The sequence below is a fragment of the Balearica regulorum genome, chromosome 17, assembly GCF_011004875.1.
Source record: "Balearica regulorum gibbericeps isolate bBalReg1 chromosome 17, bBalReg1.pri, whole genome shotgun sequence".
NCBI lineage: Eukaryota > Metazoa > Chordata > Aves > Gruiformes > Gruidae > Balearica > Balearica regulorum.
Window position 1 is genome coordinate 2,003,290 of NC_046200.1, and position 15,889 is coordinate 2,019,178.

General features: G+C 49.4%; 1 protein-coding gene across 2 annotated transcripts in view; it reads left to right on the top strand.

The window, feature by feature from the left end:
* Positions 1-494: 494 nt before the first annotated feature.
* Positions 495-15,889, top strand: part of CORO1C (coronin 1C) — a 56,335-nt gene continuing 40,940 nt past the window's right edge. Inside the window, exon 1 of one of the 2 annotated variants that reach the window (XM_075770158.1) lies at positions 495-3,406. In XM_075770158.1, the coding sequence (XP_075626273.1) occupies positions 2,008-3,406 (1,399 nt within the window). In that variant the 5' untranslated portion in view covers positions 495-2,007. Of the gene's footprint in view, positions 3,407-10,164; positions 10,300-15,889 lie in introns of those variants that run through there. The other variant, XM_075770159.1, reaches the window with a different exon arrangement.

Sequence of the window (15,889 nt, forward strand, 5' to 3'; positions counted from 1 at the left end):
GTGAGAAACCTAGAATGTATTTGGCTTTGGCATGGGGGACCAAGGGCGCTGCCTCAACCCTGAATTATTGATCAGGTCATCAGGCCAATGTCAAGGGTGCCCGAGTCTGGTGGTTTGTCCCACGGAGAGGTGACTTGGCTTTACAATTTGTCACTCACGCAGCTGTCGGCAAATCTTGCTGCAGCATTTCACTACCTGGCGGGATCGGTTCTGCGCGGTCCCCCCGCACCGCTGGCGTCGGCAGGCAGCATCGCCTGCTCCTGGCTCGGCTCGGGAGCCCGGCTGCCGGCCCCGGTCCTGCTGGGAAGCGGTTGTGTTTGTTTTGGGCAGCCTCAGCGGGGATGTAAAACTTCCAGGGGTAACAAATGGTGTTTTGTCTCGCTGCAGAGCAGCTCTGCGACATGCGTTGATAAAAAACTATCCCTGCGAGGGGCCTGGCTGGCTCTGGGGCTGATAAGGGCTGGGATAACCGTCATCCCTCGCTCCTTCCCCTTGACGGTGGCTGGCACTTGCTCCCGAGCCGGCTCGTGGAGGTGGTGGCATCATGAGAGACCGTGGCCCAAGCCTCACCCACGCCGCCCGTGCGGTGGCTGTGCTCAGAGGGCTCCGGGGTCCCTGGGGGCTCCGGGTGAGGCCCCGGCAGGATGTTCCGGCCCCAGCGGGATGCCTTTAGCCTGGGGCCAGCAGGCAGGTTGCTGGGGGCTGTTTGCAAACTCCTCGGGCTGACGTTGGGGTACCTCAGCCCCTGCTGGGGAGCAGCACCCGGCTCAGTCCCGGCACTGCGGAGATGCCTGCGTCTCTTTTGGGATCGTCTTGGCATTTTCCTGCATCCTGCCCGGGATGCTTCCCCGGCTTGGGCAGCAGGCACCTCGTGCACCATAAAAGGCAAAGCGCTGGGGAAGAGCTGCTGGGGTGGGAGCCGTGGCGGCCGCCGCGGCTCGCTGCAATGCCAGGCATCCCGGCTGTGTATACACGGCTTAGAGCCCTCCAGCTCTCCTGCTCCCCCTCCTTCCGGAGAGTTTACAGGAGCCCGTTTGGCAGAAGGATTATCTGGAGGGAAGAACTTTCTGCTCGGAGGATTGTTTAGAGAAATGCCCAGCGCGTTAATAGGGATTTTTGATAAGTTATGTTTTGGAGTCTCCTAAGGGAAACTTGTCTCTGAGGCTGCTGTCAGGTTTCTCTGTTTATCTCGGGCAGTTTTTTCTATGTCACAGCAATCCCCTTAGCAGTAACGTATCCCCGCAGATCGTTCCAGCCCTGCGTGCTCTGTGCAGGCGGTATCTCTCCCCGAAACGCTGGGACACGGACCAAGGCTGCGCGCCACTTCCAAGGAAGGAGCGCTGGGGGAGACGCGGTGTTCGTCGGGCGCAGGGCAGGGAGGCAGGGAAGAGTGCCAGGGGCGCGGATCTGGGTTTCCAAGCTCTCCGTGAAACCCACGGAGGAGGTGACGGAGGTGATCCTGCCCAGACGAGCCGCAGCAGATGACCTGGCAGTAAATCACTCTGGAAGCAGTGAGATCGGAGAGAAGCTGGGCAGGGTTGCTGCACAGGACCGTAGGGAGTTATTGCTGCAGCAGGTTGGGGAAAAGAGGAGAGTCCCTGAAGAAAGATGCAGATGGGTGGCAAGTCCTATCTGTAAAGCGCTTTGGACCAGCAAATTAGAAGCTGGGGGGTGTTTTACAGTTATTCAGGTGGGATATATTTGGGTAGGGACCGGCGTAGCATCAACTCTGACAGCTGTTGTGTTAGGAGAGAGCCTCCTGCCCCGCTGCAGAGGATGGGCTCCATCACGCCAACGTGCATTTTCATCTCTGCTGGCCATGAGGCTAAAAACCGCCGATTCACATGACCCAGGCACGGAGGCTTCCAAGCTGCCTCCGTCTCTCCCAGTAGCGGGGGAAGGAGAAGGCGGTGCTGAAAGTCTGCCGAGACCCAAGGTGGGAAGAAATCTTGGCCGGCCACTTTCAAAGCATTTGGACCAGGAATTACAGTGACCGAGCTCCCGGCCATGGAAGCCTCCACCTGGCAGAGCTATGGATATTTACGGGATGGCACGAGTAAAGCGAGGGGGAGAGACTGCGCTACTTCCCGGGGAGCCTCTGCAGGGACGTGCGAGGATTATACTCTGCTGCAACTCGGCCAGGAGGGCCCAGGGCACAGGCTGGAGCGGGGGGACCTTCCCGACCCTGGGAGTGACACGCAAGCCCCTGCCAAGAAGTCAGAGATGAGCAGCAGCGGGCAGAGAGGGCAGCGGGGGCTGGCACGGGACCTGAGCTTGGAAGACCACCCCGTGTCGCAAGGGTGCAGGAGAAGGGAGGAGGGAGAAGCCCCTCCGAAGGTATACGAGATGGAGGTTGGGCACAGGAGAGCAGGCACGGGCAGGACAGTGAAGCCGGTGGTGTACAGGCTGGAGGAGAGCGAGTACAGGCGCCTGATCGAAGAGGCAGAAGCAGAACCTGAGGAGGACTGGGAAGTGACGGAGTACAAGGTACCTGCAAATCAGGAGGGGTATCCAGGGGATGGGAAGGCATCAAGTCCGAGCCTAAACAGGTTCAACACTTTCCAAGGAGTGCTCAGGAGGCAGATAAGCCGCTCGGACTCTGAGAGCAGTGCAGAGAGCAGGCAGGTGAATAAACTGACCCTGAACCCTCCCCTGGAGGGAAACAAGCCGAGTGTCCCCATCAGGTCAGACAGCTTCGAGCGAAACGCAATGCTCATGGATTACATTCTGCAAAGCAAACAGGAGGCAATAACATCTGTTTCCTACGTCCCCAGAGAAAGCAGCAAGGCAGCTGAAAGCTTCAGGCAGGCGGTGAGCTTCACCCACCAGCCTGACGGCGCTCCGGACCTTTGCCAGAATGGCCAGACCGGTGAGGAGGATCCGGCCAGGAAGCTTGAGCCAGACAAGCAGGTAGTGAAGAGCCTCGAGAGAATGGTCTCTGCGGTTGCAAATTATGCTTCGGTGGCTAGAGACACTGAAAAGCTTTTGAGACAGAGCAGCAGCCAGCTCCTTGAGAACAGGGAACAGCTCGGAGGTGAAGCAGATGCAGGATTACTCGATTCAAACAGCCAGAAGAAGACCCCACCAACCCCTCCTGTCAGGTCCCACAGCAAAGAGAGCCTGGCTTTGAGCATGAACAAGACTGTGGCAATGACGGAGGCGCTGCTGGAGCCCCGCAGCGATGCAGCGAAGCCTGCCAAGGAGCAGTGGGCAGCTGCAGGCGCGGAGCAGCTAACTGGAGGCAGGACTGCAGGAGGAGGGGGCTCGGAGGAGCCGGAGCGGAAGGGGAGGAAGAGTCAGGAGGATGAGAAAGTCCTTAAAGTTGCCGACGCAAAGAAAACCTTTGAAAAGTCCAAGCCGGCAGAGGGGAAGGCAGCGACGCCACCGCCCAGCGCTGCCAGAAAAGGTGAGGTGTGAGGGCTCTGCCCCGCGGTGCGTCCGGAGCAGGGTGCAGCTGAGGGCGGGTGGCGAGGGGAGGTGGAAACACGGTGGGCGAGAGGCTTTTCAGAAAGCACCTGCCTTGTAACAGCCGAGCGACCGGCGGGATGCACTCAGGGTGCATTTAGCGATCTGTGGTCGTAACGAGGCAGGACCGAAATCAGGCGTTGATTCACATCTAACCAGCAGCCTAGCAAAGGTACTTCTTGCAGTGAAACGGGTTTGTGAGAAAGGGATTTGCTTTTTAAGGCTCTCCTGTGTATAAATAACATCCCACGCTCCTATACTGCTTTTCATTGCTAGAACAGTGCAGAAGTGCTGTGTGATACTTGCTCCCAGTGTCACATAGGCTTATTTGCTTCTCTCTCTCTAGGTGTTGGGTGAGCCAATATGATTTTATTTTAGTGATGGCATAGAAAGGAGGCATTATTTTCCTTAAGTTCTTTTTCCCCTGCTCTGTGACTTAGCTGAATAAGCCTTTCAGGAGAATTACATCAACTTGGAAACCCTTTCATTGAACAACTATGGATAAATGAACTTTGTTGAAATGTTACTGGTGAAACAGCAGTTATGCAGAAATAGGGAGAGATTAGAAATGAGTGTTTGAGAGTTTGGATCCTGCGAGGACATACCAGACCCATGCTGGTTAACTTACATCTTCTGTTTATTGACAATCTGCAATCATGCAATTCCTTATAAGGGAAAAATAAATGTTTTGAGGCACAGGAAGTCTATGCTAGCTTTGAATTGAATAGCATGTTTACTCAAAAACTAGGTGTGATGATCCCACGGTGCTTGGTGCATTGTGCTGTCAATTACTCTCATTCACAGAAGTCACGAAACCAAGGCAGAATGTGAACGTTGCCACAGAGTTTGTGCGTGTGTCAGTGATAACAAAAAGTCTACAGCGATGAAAAATAGATCCTATCCTCTCAGGAAGCGTCTGAAGACACATAATGATTCTCACGACGTAACAAAATAGGGTTGCGAAATATTTGTCACTGCAAACTATCTGCCGTCTGACAGACTTGGGCTCTGCACATGAGGCAGAGCTAGTACTGGTGTTATCAGGGTGTCTGGATCTCCGCAGCCTCCCCACTCCTCCTCGAGTGGGAGATTTGTCCGATTCAGTGGTGCAGCTGCTATTGCGTGTTTTCATCAGCCAGACCAGACGCAGGGACGCTTTCGTCGGCGATGAGGCATGCATCCTTTGCAGGGAACAGGAGGAGCAGGTGGATGCAGTAGGTGATCTTACAGAGGGGGTGGTTAGAAGGCACCACAAGAAATCATGCTCCATCCCTCGGGCAATATTGGCTGCAGCTAAATCTCTCCTGACAGATGTTTACCTACTTGTTCTTCAGAAGAAATAGGGAGGGAGGGTCAAGACAATCTATTTCAGTGCTGAACTGTGAAAATGCTGCAATAAAGAAGAGCAGGAATAGCTTCTCATTTTGCTGTATCTGTGAGGTAGTCTGGTTTATTTTTTTAAAATCTGTTTCTGAGCATCTATCTTCCCAAATCTCATAGTGCCTAACTGAACACAAACATCTCGCTTACATTTACCATTATGTGATTCCTTTCTTATACCTCTGATTTTTCCAGCACCTTTGGTCCAACTTGATCCTAGACAGCAGGGAGAGAAACAGAACAAGATGGCAAAAGGATTCAAAACTGGTTGAATAATGAGGACAAGACTAGGATATGTGATAAGTGTAACATGGAGTGCTACAGGAATCACAGCGCCAAGCCTCACGTTACTGCTCCCTGCTCAAAGCCCTGCTCGTTACGTGGTGCCTGGCTGGGTTTTCTGCTATTCAGAATGATAGAAAGTGTCAAACCCAGGATATTCATGTTGTAAATAAAATACAGCTTGCTTTATTCTTTTTTTTTTTTTTTTTTTTTTCCCTGGTGTTCTGCTTCCTTGTCTCTCTCTTCCTAGCTAATCGTCTGGTGCAGTGGAGATAGCAACAAAGAAAATCCCATCTGTTGCAAGTAATTGCTTCGTTTTTATTTGGTGTCCCAACATTTTAATTAGGTACTGGGGCCACCTCCCCTTCATCGCAAAAATAGGAAAAAAGAAAGACTATATTTCCCAATCCTGTACAATGATGGAGAAGAAAAATACATGAGGAACTAGACTAGCTCAAAATTAATGTAGAGATTTCCTTTCACTGTAAAAATTGCGGGCAGCACGTATTTCTATGCCTCTCCTATGGACGAGTTGGTAGGGATGTGCGTAACATCTGTATTTCTGCATAGAACATGCATGAGAGTGTGTACATGTAGTAACAGATGTGCTTTATGAAATGTATTTTAAATCTTTAATAACAATAGCATAAATTATTAATGCCCATCCTGACCTAATGTTCACTTATCATTACTCGCCGGTCTCCGGCATCTTCTGCTCACGCCGAGCCACGCACAACCCGTGGCGGTGGAAGTGCTCGCTCACCACAGCGGATTTCAGTTACCCTGTGGGGAGGGGGCTTGCGATCCGGCCCCGCGTTCCTCAGCCTGGAGGTAGCGCAGGGATTCGTTGGACGTCACGCAGAACGGTGGGGCAGAGCTGGGAGTAAAACTAAGAGGTGCTGACCCCTCACCCTCTGCTTTAATTCCTCCTTGTCCACATGCTCTGACACACTCTTGTAGGCTTCTGCCTTCCTGGCTGATGTTTTAAAAATCTGATGGAACATATTGCTCTCCTTATCTTCATTCCATAATTCTACAGCTCCCCTTTCTGGCCAAGGATTGAATAAGGCCAAACCGAATGGATTTTCCTCTCCCTCTCTCTCCAGACAAACGCTTTGCTGGATCTGGGAAACAGATCAGCACAGGGCAACGCTTCCTGGGCAGAACACGTCATCCTGCCCAAGAGACAGAATTGATTAGCCATAATCAAGAGCTGTTACGTGGTGGCTGTTAGTACAATTTTGTCTTGGCAGCTGCTCAACGTTTGATGATCGTTGGAAGGTCCCTTAAAACTCAGACTTGTAGGCAGTTTAACAAAGCCACCCTCGCCATTCGATATCTGTCCAATGGATATAGAGAAAATGAGGCAGAAAGAGTAAATCTAATGCTATTCCATGCACAGAAAATGGCTTTTTTTTTTTCATTGCAATCAGTTCAGATTTCCCTACATTAAAACCCCACTATGTTCCAGTAATGTTATGTGAAACGTAAGATCGCATCACTGATTTCAATGGGAGCAGCTCTTCTCAATGTTGCTGAATCTGGCCTTGTGTATCTAAATCACAAGAGCCGTAGCAGAAGAAATATAAAAATATGCAGCTTTCAGGTGGGAGAACCTGGTGCTTCCTGTGAAGATCTTTAAATATAATAATAAATCAAAAGGCTTCAAGAAATAAATAGATAAATGGTGGACATAAATGTCCTTGAAAAGTTGTGTAATTTGGATGTCTGCAAACCCGATGTCCGAAACACAAACTGTCATGTCCAGCATGTTTTGCGTGACTTAGAATTTAAGCTGCAAAATAACAGGACTTTAAATTACTGATCTCTCTAGCCCCTCCATAAGCCATTTCCCTTCATTCAGAATATATTTAGCAATGAGGATTTAAGCAACTGAAACGTTCGAGATAATGTCATCCCTCAAGTGACTTTACTGATTCTGAATGACTGGGTTGCCATCCATCTAAGATATTGCATAATTTCAGCTGAAGGCCAAAGAAGCCAATAAAATTTCCCCTAGAAAGAGGTGAACCAGGTGTTTGTATCTTTCTTTACCTTTTCTAACTAACTGGTACTGAACACGTTACTTATAAGGCATGTCAAGATCATCACAGGAACAAATCAGCGTGATTTATTGCAGTGATGGAATGGATGCATATTTGCAAGCAAGCTAAATTTAGCTGCTGACATAAGTTTCAGAGGTGGAGTCTGTAGACACGGTGCTGTTTCCGTATAAAGGCTGCGAGATGAGACTGCAGCAATCGGGCGTCGATGCAGCAGAGGGTAAAATACGTGGAATGGATAAAGCTAGCGAAATGTATTTTTGAATAAATTCTGAATCTTTTCTGCAAAATGTAATAATCGGGCACGTTGGTACTGATAAAATAGGACAATCTTTGTTGTGTGGTTTCTTGTAGCTGCAAGAATTTGGTAATAGGGTATTTTCCCTTACAAAAATTAGAATTTGTGACATATTTTGACAAGTTGTTAGGCTTACATCACTCTGGCTATAATTTAAGTACTGTTTGTTAGAACGATTTTATTCAGCTGAAGTGATGAAGATTACTGTTTACAGTGGAACCAAGGAGCATGTGTAAAACCTTAGCCGTTCCTTCTGTCGTTGAAGACTTCAGCCTGAAATTCATGTCATTTCTTGATCACCTTGTACAGTGATCTAGACGGCTCATTAAACCGGGTCAGAATCTGAGTGATCTTTGGAGTTTTTCCATCCAAACGTTTAAGGAAGCACCAGCAAAAATTCCACAGGTATCGTTTCCTTCTGAGTCCGTCCTTAGTGACTCTTCCAACATGTTGAGTAAGCTGTGAACCAGGAACCAGCCATTTGGGTGGCAGTTTTTGAGAGGATTGGGTTTCAATCAGATTCCTCAGGACAAATTTCACTTTTGTCTCCTCTGTGCATCGCTCTTTTTTTAGATGGATGCCAAAAATCTTCCTTGGTTTCTTCTCTAAGCTGTCGGGTAGCGCTGGGTACTGCTGCCTTTGCTGTGTTTCAGCGCAGGGTAAAGCATCACCTGGTACACGATTAAAATACAATTTCAAGCTGCTTTGAGCTAGAAGGAGCTATACGTATGTATATTTTTAAGTACCGTTTTATATGCTTGTATTAATAGGTTTTTATAAAGTTTTAAGCCACACACACAGGTTCGAGACTCCTAATAAATGAATGGCCGTGGGACTGGCAGTCAAGACACTCGGCTCTCACTGACTCACTGTGTGACCTTCAGCAAGTCACGTACCTATGTGGAAAGTATGAATCACAGTCTAAAGCCACTAAACTACAGATTACCTGCAGGTCTGCTCCGAGGCTGCCAAAATGCTGCTGTTTTCTTCTTTTTTAGCTGTAAAGAGATTGTTTGAGGGAGGAGGGTGGAGAGTAAGTGTGCTGGGCTGGCTTTCAGAAGGAAGGTATTAATTTCACGGTAGTTGGTGCTGCAGGCAGTGCGTGGCAGGGATGCAGGCTTGCAACGCTAATCTCTGGGTGTATAATTTTTTTTTATCAAGGGGTTGCTCAGTACGTAGGAGAGACTTTCCTGCTTATTCAATCAGTGGTTAAACTAGTGTCAAAGTTTAACAAACATTGGATAACATTTGTTTGTTTAATTTGTAGCTACTGTGGCATCTGATGTTGCCATCAGCTGTAATCAGTCAGACCAGAAAGACTGAGACAAGTGTATCTCTGCGAGGCTTTCTGCATGTTTTAACACCCGGCTATCACTTAGCAGGGGGTACTTCACAGTCCTGTCGCAGTTTCACGGGGGGGAAGAGGAGGGTGTTCAGCTCATCACCACACACGTATTTCTCCAAATATTATAACGGGATTGTAAGGGGAGTTATGGGCGTGTCGCTCCCCTGAAAAATTAGGCCCCTTAAGCACCTAACCACATGCAAACAAATTTGCAAATATTGGCCAAAACCTATACGGAAGTTAGACTCGCTTTTGGTTTTGGCCATGTATGGTAAACACTGCGCAACGTGGGCACCGATCGTTCATCCGCTCGTCAAGTTCCCCGGAGGAACAGAAACACGCAGCCTCTGAGAGGGGCACTGCCCTGCGTGCCGTGAGGTACTGCCACGCAGGTACTCGCTTCTTACCGCTTCCTCTATGAATAACCGTTAGCCTCTTTCATCAGAGAGTGGAGCTGAAAACCCTCTTCACAACCACATCAGCCAGCATCCCCAAAAGCTGCTTTGCTTTTAGCTCAATGGGGAGAATCTTCGGTTTCAAGCTACTGTCCTGCGCCTCTCGTTAAAGTGTGATATTTAGCAGGGGCTTAAGCTGTCCTTTTGCCACCGCCTTGCAGTGGCAAGCTCGCCATTTGCCACGGCAGCTACAGGCCCCGGCAAGTCGGCATGACAAAACGAGGCGACACGGTTGTTTTTGTTGCAGAACCGTTGGTTCTCCTCAGCGTTGTTTCACCCACGGCAGGCTCAGGCTGCGCCCTGCTCGGCCCAGGGCTCGGGAGGAGCCGCATCCATGGGGTTTTACCTCACTCATCGCATCAGTGCTCGCAATTTTTGGTTTTGCTGCCCCAAATCCTCCCTGTCCTTTTGCCAGCACATCCCCACCTTTGCTCGCACCCTGGGTATCTGAAGCAGAGAACGAGAGGGCCATCCCAGCGGGGAGTCGCAGCTGGGCCTGTGAGGGAAGAGGCCTGAGGCGGGCTGGGGGAGCAGCGGGGGGGCCACGGCGGGGCGCCGACCCGGCAAGGGGCTAAGTGCCTGAGGGGAACCGGGCTGCCGCGCAACCCCGGGCGGGGCCGTGGAGTGGAGAAGGGACGGGGGAGAGGGGACAGGCGGGGCCGCAGCTCCGGACCCCGCCGCCGCTGAGGAGAGGGACGGCCGCGGGGAGCGGGACGGCAGGCAGCTCGCGACCACGCGTGGCGGCGAGCGCCGTGTCGCCATTGGCTAGCCGGGCCGTCACTCACCTCGCCGCCCCCGCCCTCCGCCGAGGGAGGCGGGACCAAGAAAGCCGCGACACCAGGCGGTGCTTGCAGTGGGGGAGGCGTGGTGACGGACAGGCGGGGCCTCACCCCGGCGCTGCCCGCCCCTGCCCCGCGGCGGTCAGTCGGGCGGCGGCGGCGGCAGCGGGAGGCGGCGGAGGCGGCTCCGCCGGGCTGAGGAGCGGACGCGGGGAGGCTGCTCGGGATCGCGGTGCGCGGCACGGAGCGAGGGGCGAGGGGCGGGGGGGGGACGGACACACACACGACCGGGGAGCGGGGCGGCAGCGGGACAGCGCCCTGCGGCGGGGCCGGGTAGCAGCCGGCGGGGCGGGAGGGCGGCGGGCGGCCCGCGGCGGGGAGGCGGCGGTGCCCGCGGGAGGGCGGCGGCGGGCGCCGGGGCAGGGCTGGGCAAGGTTAGGCAGGGCAGGGCAGGCAGGGCGGGTGGGGGGTCAGGCCGGGCGGGCTCTTCCTGCGCGGGGCCGGCTGTTGCCGCCGAGCCCTTCCTGAGGCGGCCGCTGTCAGCGCCCGGGCCTGAGGGGGGAAGCGCCCTCCCCACGCCGGCGGTTGGGCGCCGCGCTCAGCCCGGGGCTTCTCCCCCGCTCTCCTCCTTATTAGGTAGCGGAGCGGCTCCAGGGTCGCCGCGGGTTCCGGCATCCGGCCGGGGCTCGCAGGTTGCCGGCAGGGCACGGCCGAGGCGGGGCCGGGCTCTCCCGGGCAGCCCCTGCGCGCCGCACACCTGATGCCCGCTGCCGGGCATCTGCAGCGAGACGGGGTTTTTCTTTTGTTCGGCAGGCCTTTTTGCCCTTTTTTTTTTTTTTTTTTTTTTTTTTTCTCTTTTTGCTCTCCACGGTGATGCAGCAGCAGCTCGATGGCACCGGCGTGTCGCCCCCGGAGCGCCGCGTCCCCGCTGCCACCGTGTAACGTTGCAGAGGACAAAAGATGACTGGAGGGTTTAGTTTTGGTTATTTTTCTTTACGCTTTTATGACCGGGTACGTGTCACGCCGTTATTAATGGCTCTTCGAGTCTGTTCAGGACATGTGTAAAGTCCTGGGCTGCATGACATGTTCCTGGGCTTTGTTTTTCTGTGCAGAAAGCTGCATTGTTTTACTAACAATATGTCAAAGGCCAGGATTTAAAGGTTAGTACTTATCTGCGCTCTTTGAAATTAGCTGCTTCTCCGCTCACGGTACACGGAAAGGCATCCGATGCGCACCCACACAAACGCTGAGCTGTAGTACCCTGCTGGAGACAATGTCATGCTGTGACTGCACAGGAGACAGGTCTTAAAAAAATAATTTAAAAAAAAAAAAAAACAAACCCAAAAAAGGCCTGAAAGCTGCCTGGAAACAAAAGTAAAACTGATTGATGCAGTTTTATTGTTAAAGATAAGTGATATGCATTAGCGCTGTGTTTTTTTTAACAGCTGTAGTTTCAGCCCTGTGCATGTCTGTTTGAGCACGTCTATTCAGCCTATTCATGCAGATGTGCGTGTGGATTAGTACAAGCAAGACCAAGGATGTTAGCAAAATGAAAGCGTGACATTTTGAATATACTAGGCTGTGGCTGGCTTTTCAGTTTGCTGATACCGATTCTGGTTTAATTTTAGGCCAGGCTGTATCCAAATTACCTGACGCTATCCTCTCTCTTCGTGTGCCTCTGTAAGCACATGCCGGAGAGAAGCTCTGTGCCTGCTGCAAGTGTGGGAAAATGGTGTGAACTGGCACAGTCCGCCCTGTAAAAAGCGTGTTTGAATGTGCGATGGCTAGAGAAAACAGCGCGTGAGGCAGGAGAGGGTATATTCCATTTTCATTTGAATAACAAGAATTGAATCATCTTTTCTGCTCAAGGGGAAAAACCAGATGGCTGTGCACTCACTGAGACATTTTATTGCAGCTAATATTCGTGTTTGGTAAACACTGCGTAGGTAGAAGATCAAATACTGTTGTGATAAAGTCAATGCATGGGTTTGTGTATGTATATTTTTAGTATTTTTAGTAGCCATAGTAAGACCTGACACACTTGCGTATGTGTCAGGGAGCATTTGCTTTGCGTTTGTTTTAATATAGCACTTCATAATAGTAATTTTTCAATGGTCACTTGTAGCCTTTTATACAGATTGCTTTAATCAGCATTTGTGTGTCTCTCTCTGTGCTCTCTTGTTGGCATTACTGTATCTTCTAGTGAGCTGCCTTTTCAAACATCATTGGATTTTTTCAAGTTAAATCTTCATGCTTATTGCATCTGTCACTTCTGGGATTCGCTCCAAGCAAAAGGCAGAGATTCAGTTTAATGGCAATGAGAAGGAATGCACAGAAGGGTAAAATATCAGCTTTCCTGAGTGATGCAGCAAAGGACACTGAGAGATCTGCCCTCAGTAACTGTTCCATGCATCATGTTCAAGTTTAATATTAGACTTTAATGACAGCTTCATAAAATGGCTCATTAAAGCACAACCTTGCATTTTGATCGTAAGAGAATTTATGTTATTGGTTTTAATTTGACTATCGATTCTGAGGAACATAACTTGGATGCCAGCTTCCTATTTTGAAGACATGAGCAAAACACTTCCTGGCCTGAGTTTGCAGCTTGGTGAGGTCATCGGCGCACCACTCCCAGGGCTAGGAATGTCCTTTTAGGCAAACTCGCAGGCACATTTTCACTTGACTTTTAAAGTATGGGTTTGTTTGTTTGGATTTTGTTTGACTGAGGCTTTTTGCAATAATCTCAGTCCTTCTCTAAGGATGTGTTGGAGCAGAAACTCACTGAGGATTTGAAGTGCCCCAGTTTAAGCATTTACAGGGCATACGAACGAGAATTAAATGTCTGTGCTCTCTTCTAGCTCTTTCCCTGTAGTCTCCCCCACCTAATATTTTTGGTCTGCTTATGTTCTGGTTGTTAATTCTGAAATTAGTCTGATTAGAAACTGCTTACAGCTTCAGTTTGCAGTCACCCTGGTTATGGAGCCACATCGGAAAAGTCAGATTATCGGTGGCTTTAGGCTGACAGGATGTGAACTGATATTATTTTGGTCACGATATGCACGAATGCAGGTGGTGGTGGCATTGCTGGCAGGAACACCAAGTCAGAACGAAAGGTTTAAATTGGCCGAGTGACTCAGGAAAGCTAGCAGTGAAAGCTGATTGTTCTGGATGTGTTGAATTTACCAGTATAGTTGGGAATTGGATACTGGGCCCTTTCTTTGTATTTGCTAGTAGGGTTGCTTGTTCTGTTTTTCCTCACGTGAGTAACTATACTAAAAATGGATTATGTGTTTCTTTTTGAGATGATAATTGTGCAGTACATGAGTTTAAATGGATTATTTGTTTCTTTTTGAGTTCTAATCGTTCAGTACCTGACTTTCTATGTATTTTTAGATGATAGCGTTAGGCATGTAAAATACCAGGGTGACACCAGAATTGCTCAGCTTCTCGGCGTAGCAGTGACGAGCCCCAGAAGTCCCACCGGCAGGTCTGGCTTTGCGCTGGAGGACTCTGTGATGGTCCTCAGAGGAGCAAACTGTCTGGAGAGGTCCCTAATGGAATATACCAGCCATTAGTTGTATTACCAACCATTAGTTGTGGATGTGCCTGTGTAGTGAATACAAATCTGATCAGAATTAATGGCTGGTGGAGGTAATGATGTAGCTATAAAGTAGAAGGTGACTGTTGGGCAAATAGATAATTTTACTTTATGCCTCTCCCATGCAGTTCTTCATGCCAATAAGACAGATGTAATCTCTTTCCAGCAGACATCTTCATAACAAATCGCAAAGCGCTCCTGAAATGGAAGAGGCTTTTGTGATGGAATACTGTAAAAGCTTTAAAGTCCTGCTCCGTAGGTCAGGAACTAGCAAGGAACTTGACAGAGAAATAATGAAAATGGTATCTGCTACTGTCTCCGAAGGGGAATAAAACCATGTTGTTCTTTCAAAGGCTGCCAGCCTGCTGGCGCTCTCATGGTGCTTGTCGATAGAAGAGGGCTCCTTGGTTTAGAGGTGACAGAGTAAAACAGGGGCTCTTTGAGCATTTCTCCTCTGTGCTTTTCTTCCTTAGTGAGTTACAGACCAAGGTAGAATTGCCTGCATTGGAGAAAGGACCATAACATTTCTACAGCATCACCACTTTGCTGCTTCAATGTTATTTGCTCTGTCTTATCCCAATTTTGTTGCTGATAACAACAATGATATATAATACACTTTTTGCTATGAGCATGTAATGACTCTTTCGAGGCCTGGCTCTCGGTGGGAGGAGCTGGATGTGTTTGGATCGGTTATAGTGATTCTGTTTGACATTGAGCTGGGCCTCTCAATCCATCATAATTAGCTTTTTCTCGTTTTCCCTTTTAATAATTTAATTTGAAAAAAGCAATGGAAATAAAACAGTGGTGGGGCCTGACTTAAAGTGATTAAGGTTCAGCCTGCTGTGGCCAGGCACGCTGAGATGAGCTCGCAGCTTTCGTCTGGAGCATTGCTGAGCTGCGCTTAAGGCCACGCGTTCCCTTTAGGAAGGGTCATGGTTCTCCAAATCTCGGCTGGCCATAGCATCTCTGTCTGTAATCTACGTACATATATGTATGTACGAGCATATCTATAATCTATATACAATTCTTCTGAGCTAAATATTAAGGCAACAATTTCTGCAGTCTTATCAAATATGCCTGAGCAGATTTCATAACACTAGACCATATTCGCATCCATGCATGAACCTAGGCAATGCATTTCACCCGTGGTTCCTGGTGTAAGTAGTCTCTGGAAAATGGACTTCAAATCGCTCGGGTCAGAGTATTTAGAAATGTGGGAACTTCCCCTCCCTTCCCCATCCATCCCCCTAGCTCTGCATATAGTTGCCATAGAGACTGTGTTCTGGAGTTCCTGAAAATCCATTGTTTGTGTCTCATAAATGTATAAACCTGCTGCATTGAAACATCACGTTTTGAAGCATCCCGTTCCCGCGCAAATCTGATAGGAGCTTGACATCCTACGGTGCTGCAGATCTGGATATTGGGCGTGCGTCAGGCGCAATCAGACAAACTGATAATGGGTATAATTAGCACCACCGGGGATTAGCAGGCAATAACAAATTCAAGCCATAGTAAGCACTCTGTCCCTTGGGAGCCGGGCAAACTGGCAGAGCTGGGCAGATGATCACTTGGTACAGAAGATAGTCATCAGCAAAGGCTCCATGGCAAGGGACTTGGCTCAGTGCTACTATTACCTCTTGAAATTGCCTTTTTTCGCCCTATTTTTCACTTTAAATACTTAAAAACCTCACAGATTGTTAGTTCATGCTGGAATCTCGAACACCCAACTGACTTGGGGTATATGCTTGGCATTTACTTGGCATTTTTCATCATACAGTGGCCAGCCAGCGTTACATTTGTTTCTTGCAGTCACCCGTGTGAAACGGATTGATATCCTTGTTTCCAAATTGGAAATGCCAGGTTAAGCGTTTTGCTCAGGGTCTTGCGGGTACCAGGCTGGGAATGCTTCTAGCATATAATACTAAGTGTACTTGTTATTTTACAGATGGTTCCTATATTTGCACCAGCACACATGGTAGGATGTGTGTGTGTGGATAAATGGCCGTTCTTACACTTGGGTCTTCAACTGTTAGTTTCTTCCTGCAGTACTAATATTAATTACACTGTATGTTGGAGGTTGGAGTAAACAGGCACAAAGCTGTCTTGTTCAGAACAGGAGGTGGATTAAATTATTTTTTTTGAGTTTTCAGTGGATATATTTTTTTAAGGTTTATTTTCAGTTTTGGATCTGCCGAGATGGGTTTGCAAGGCAGGAAAAAAT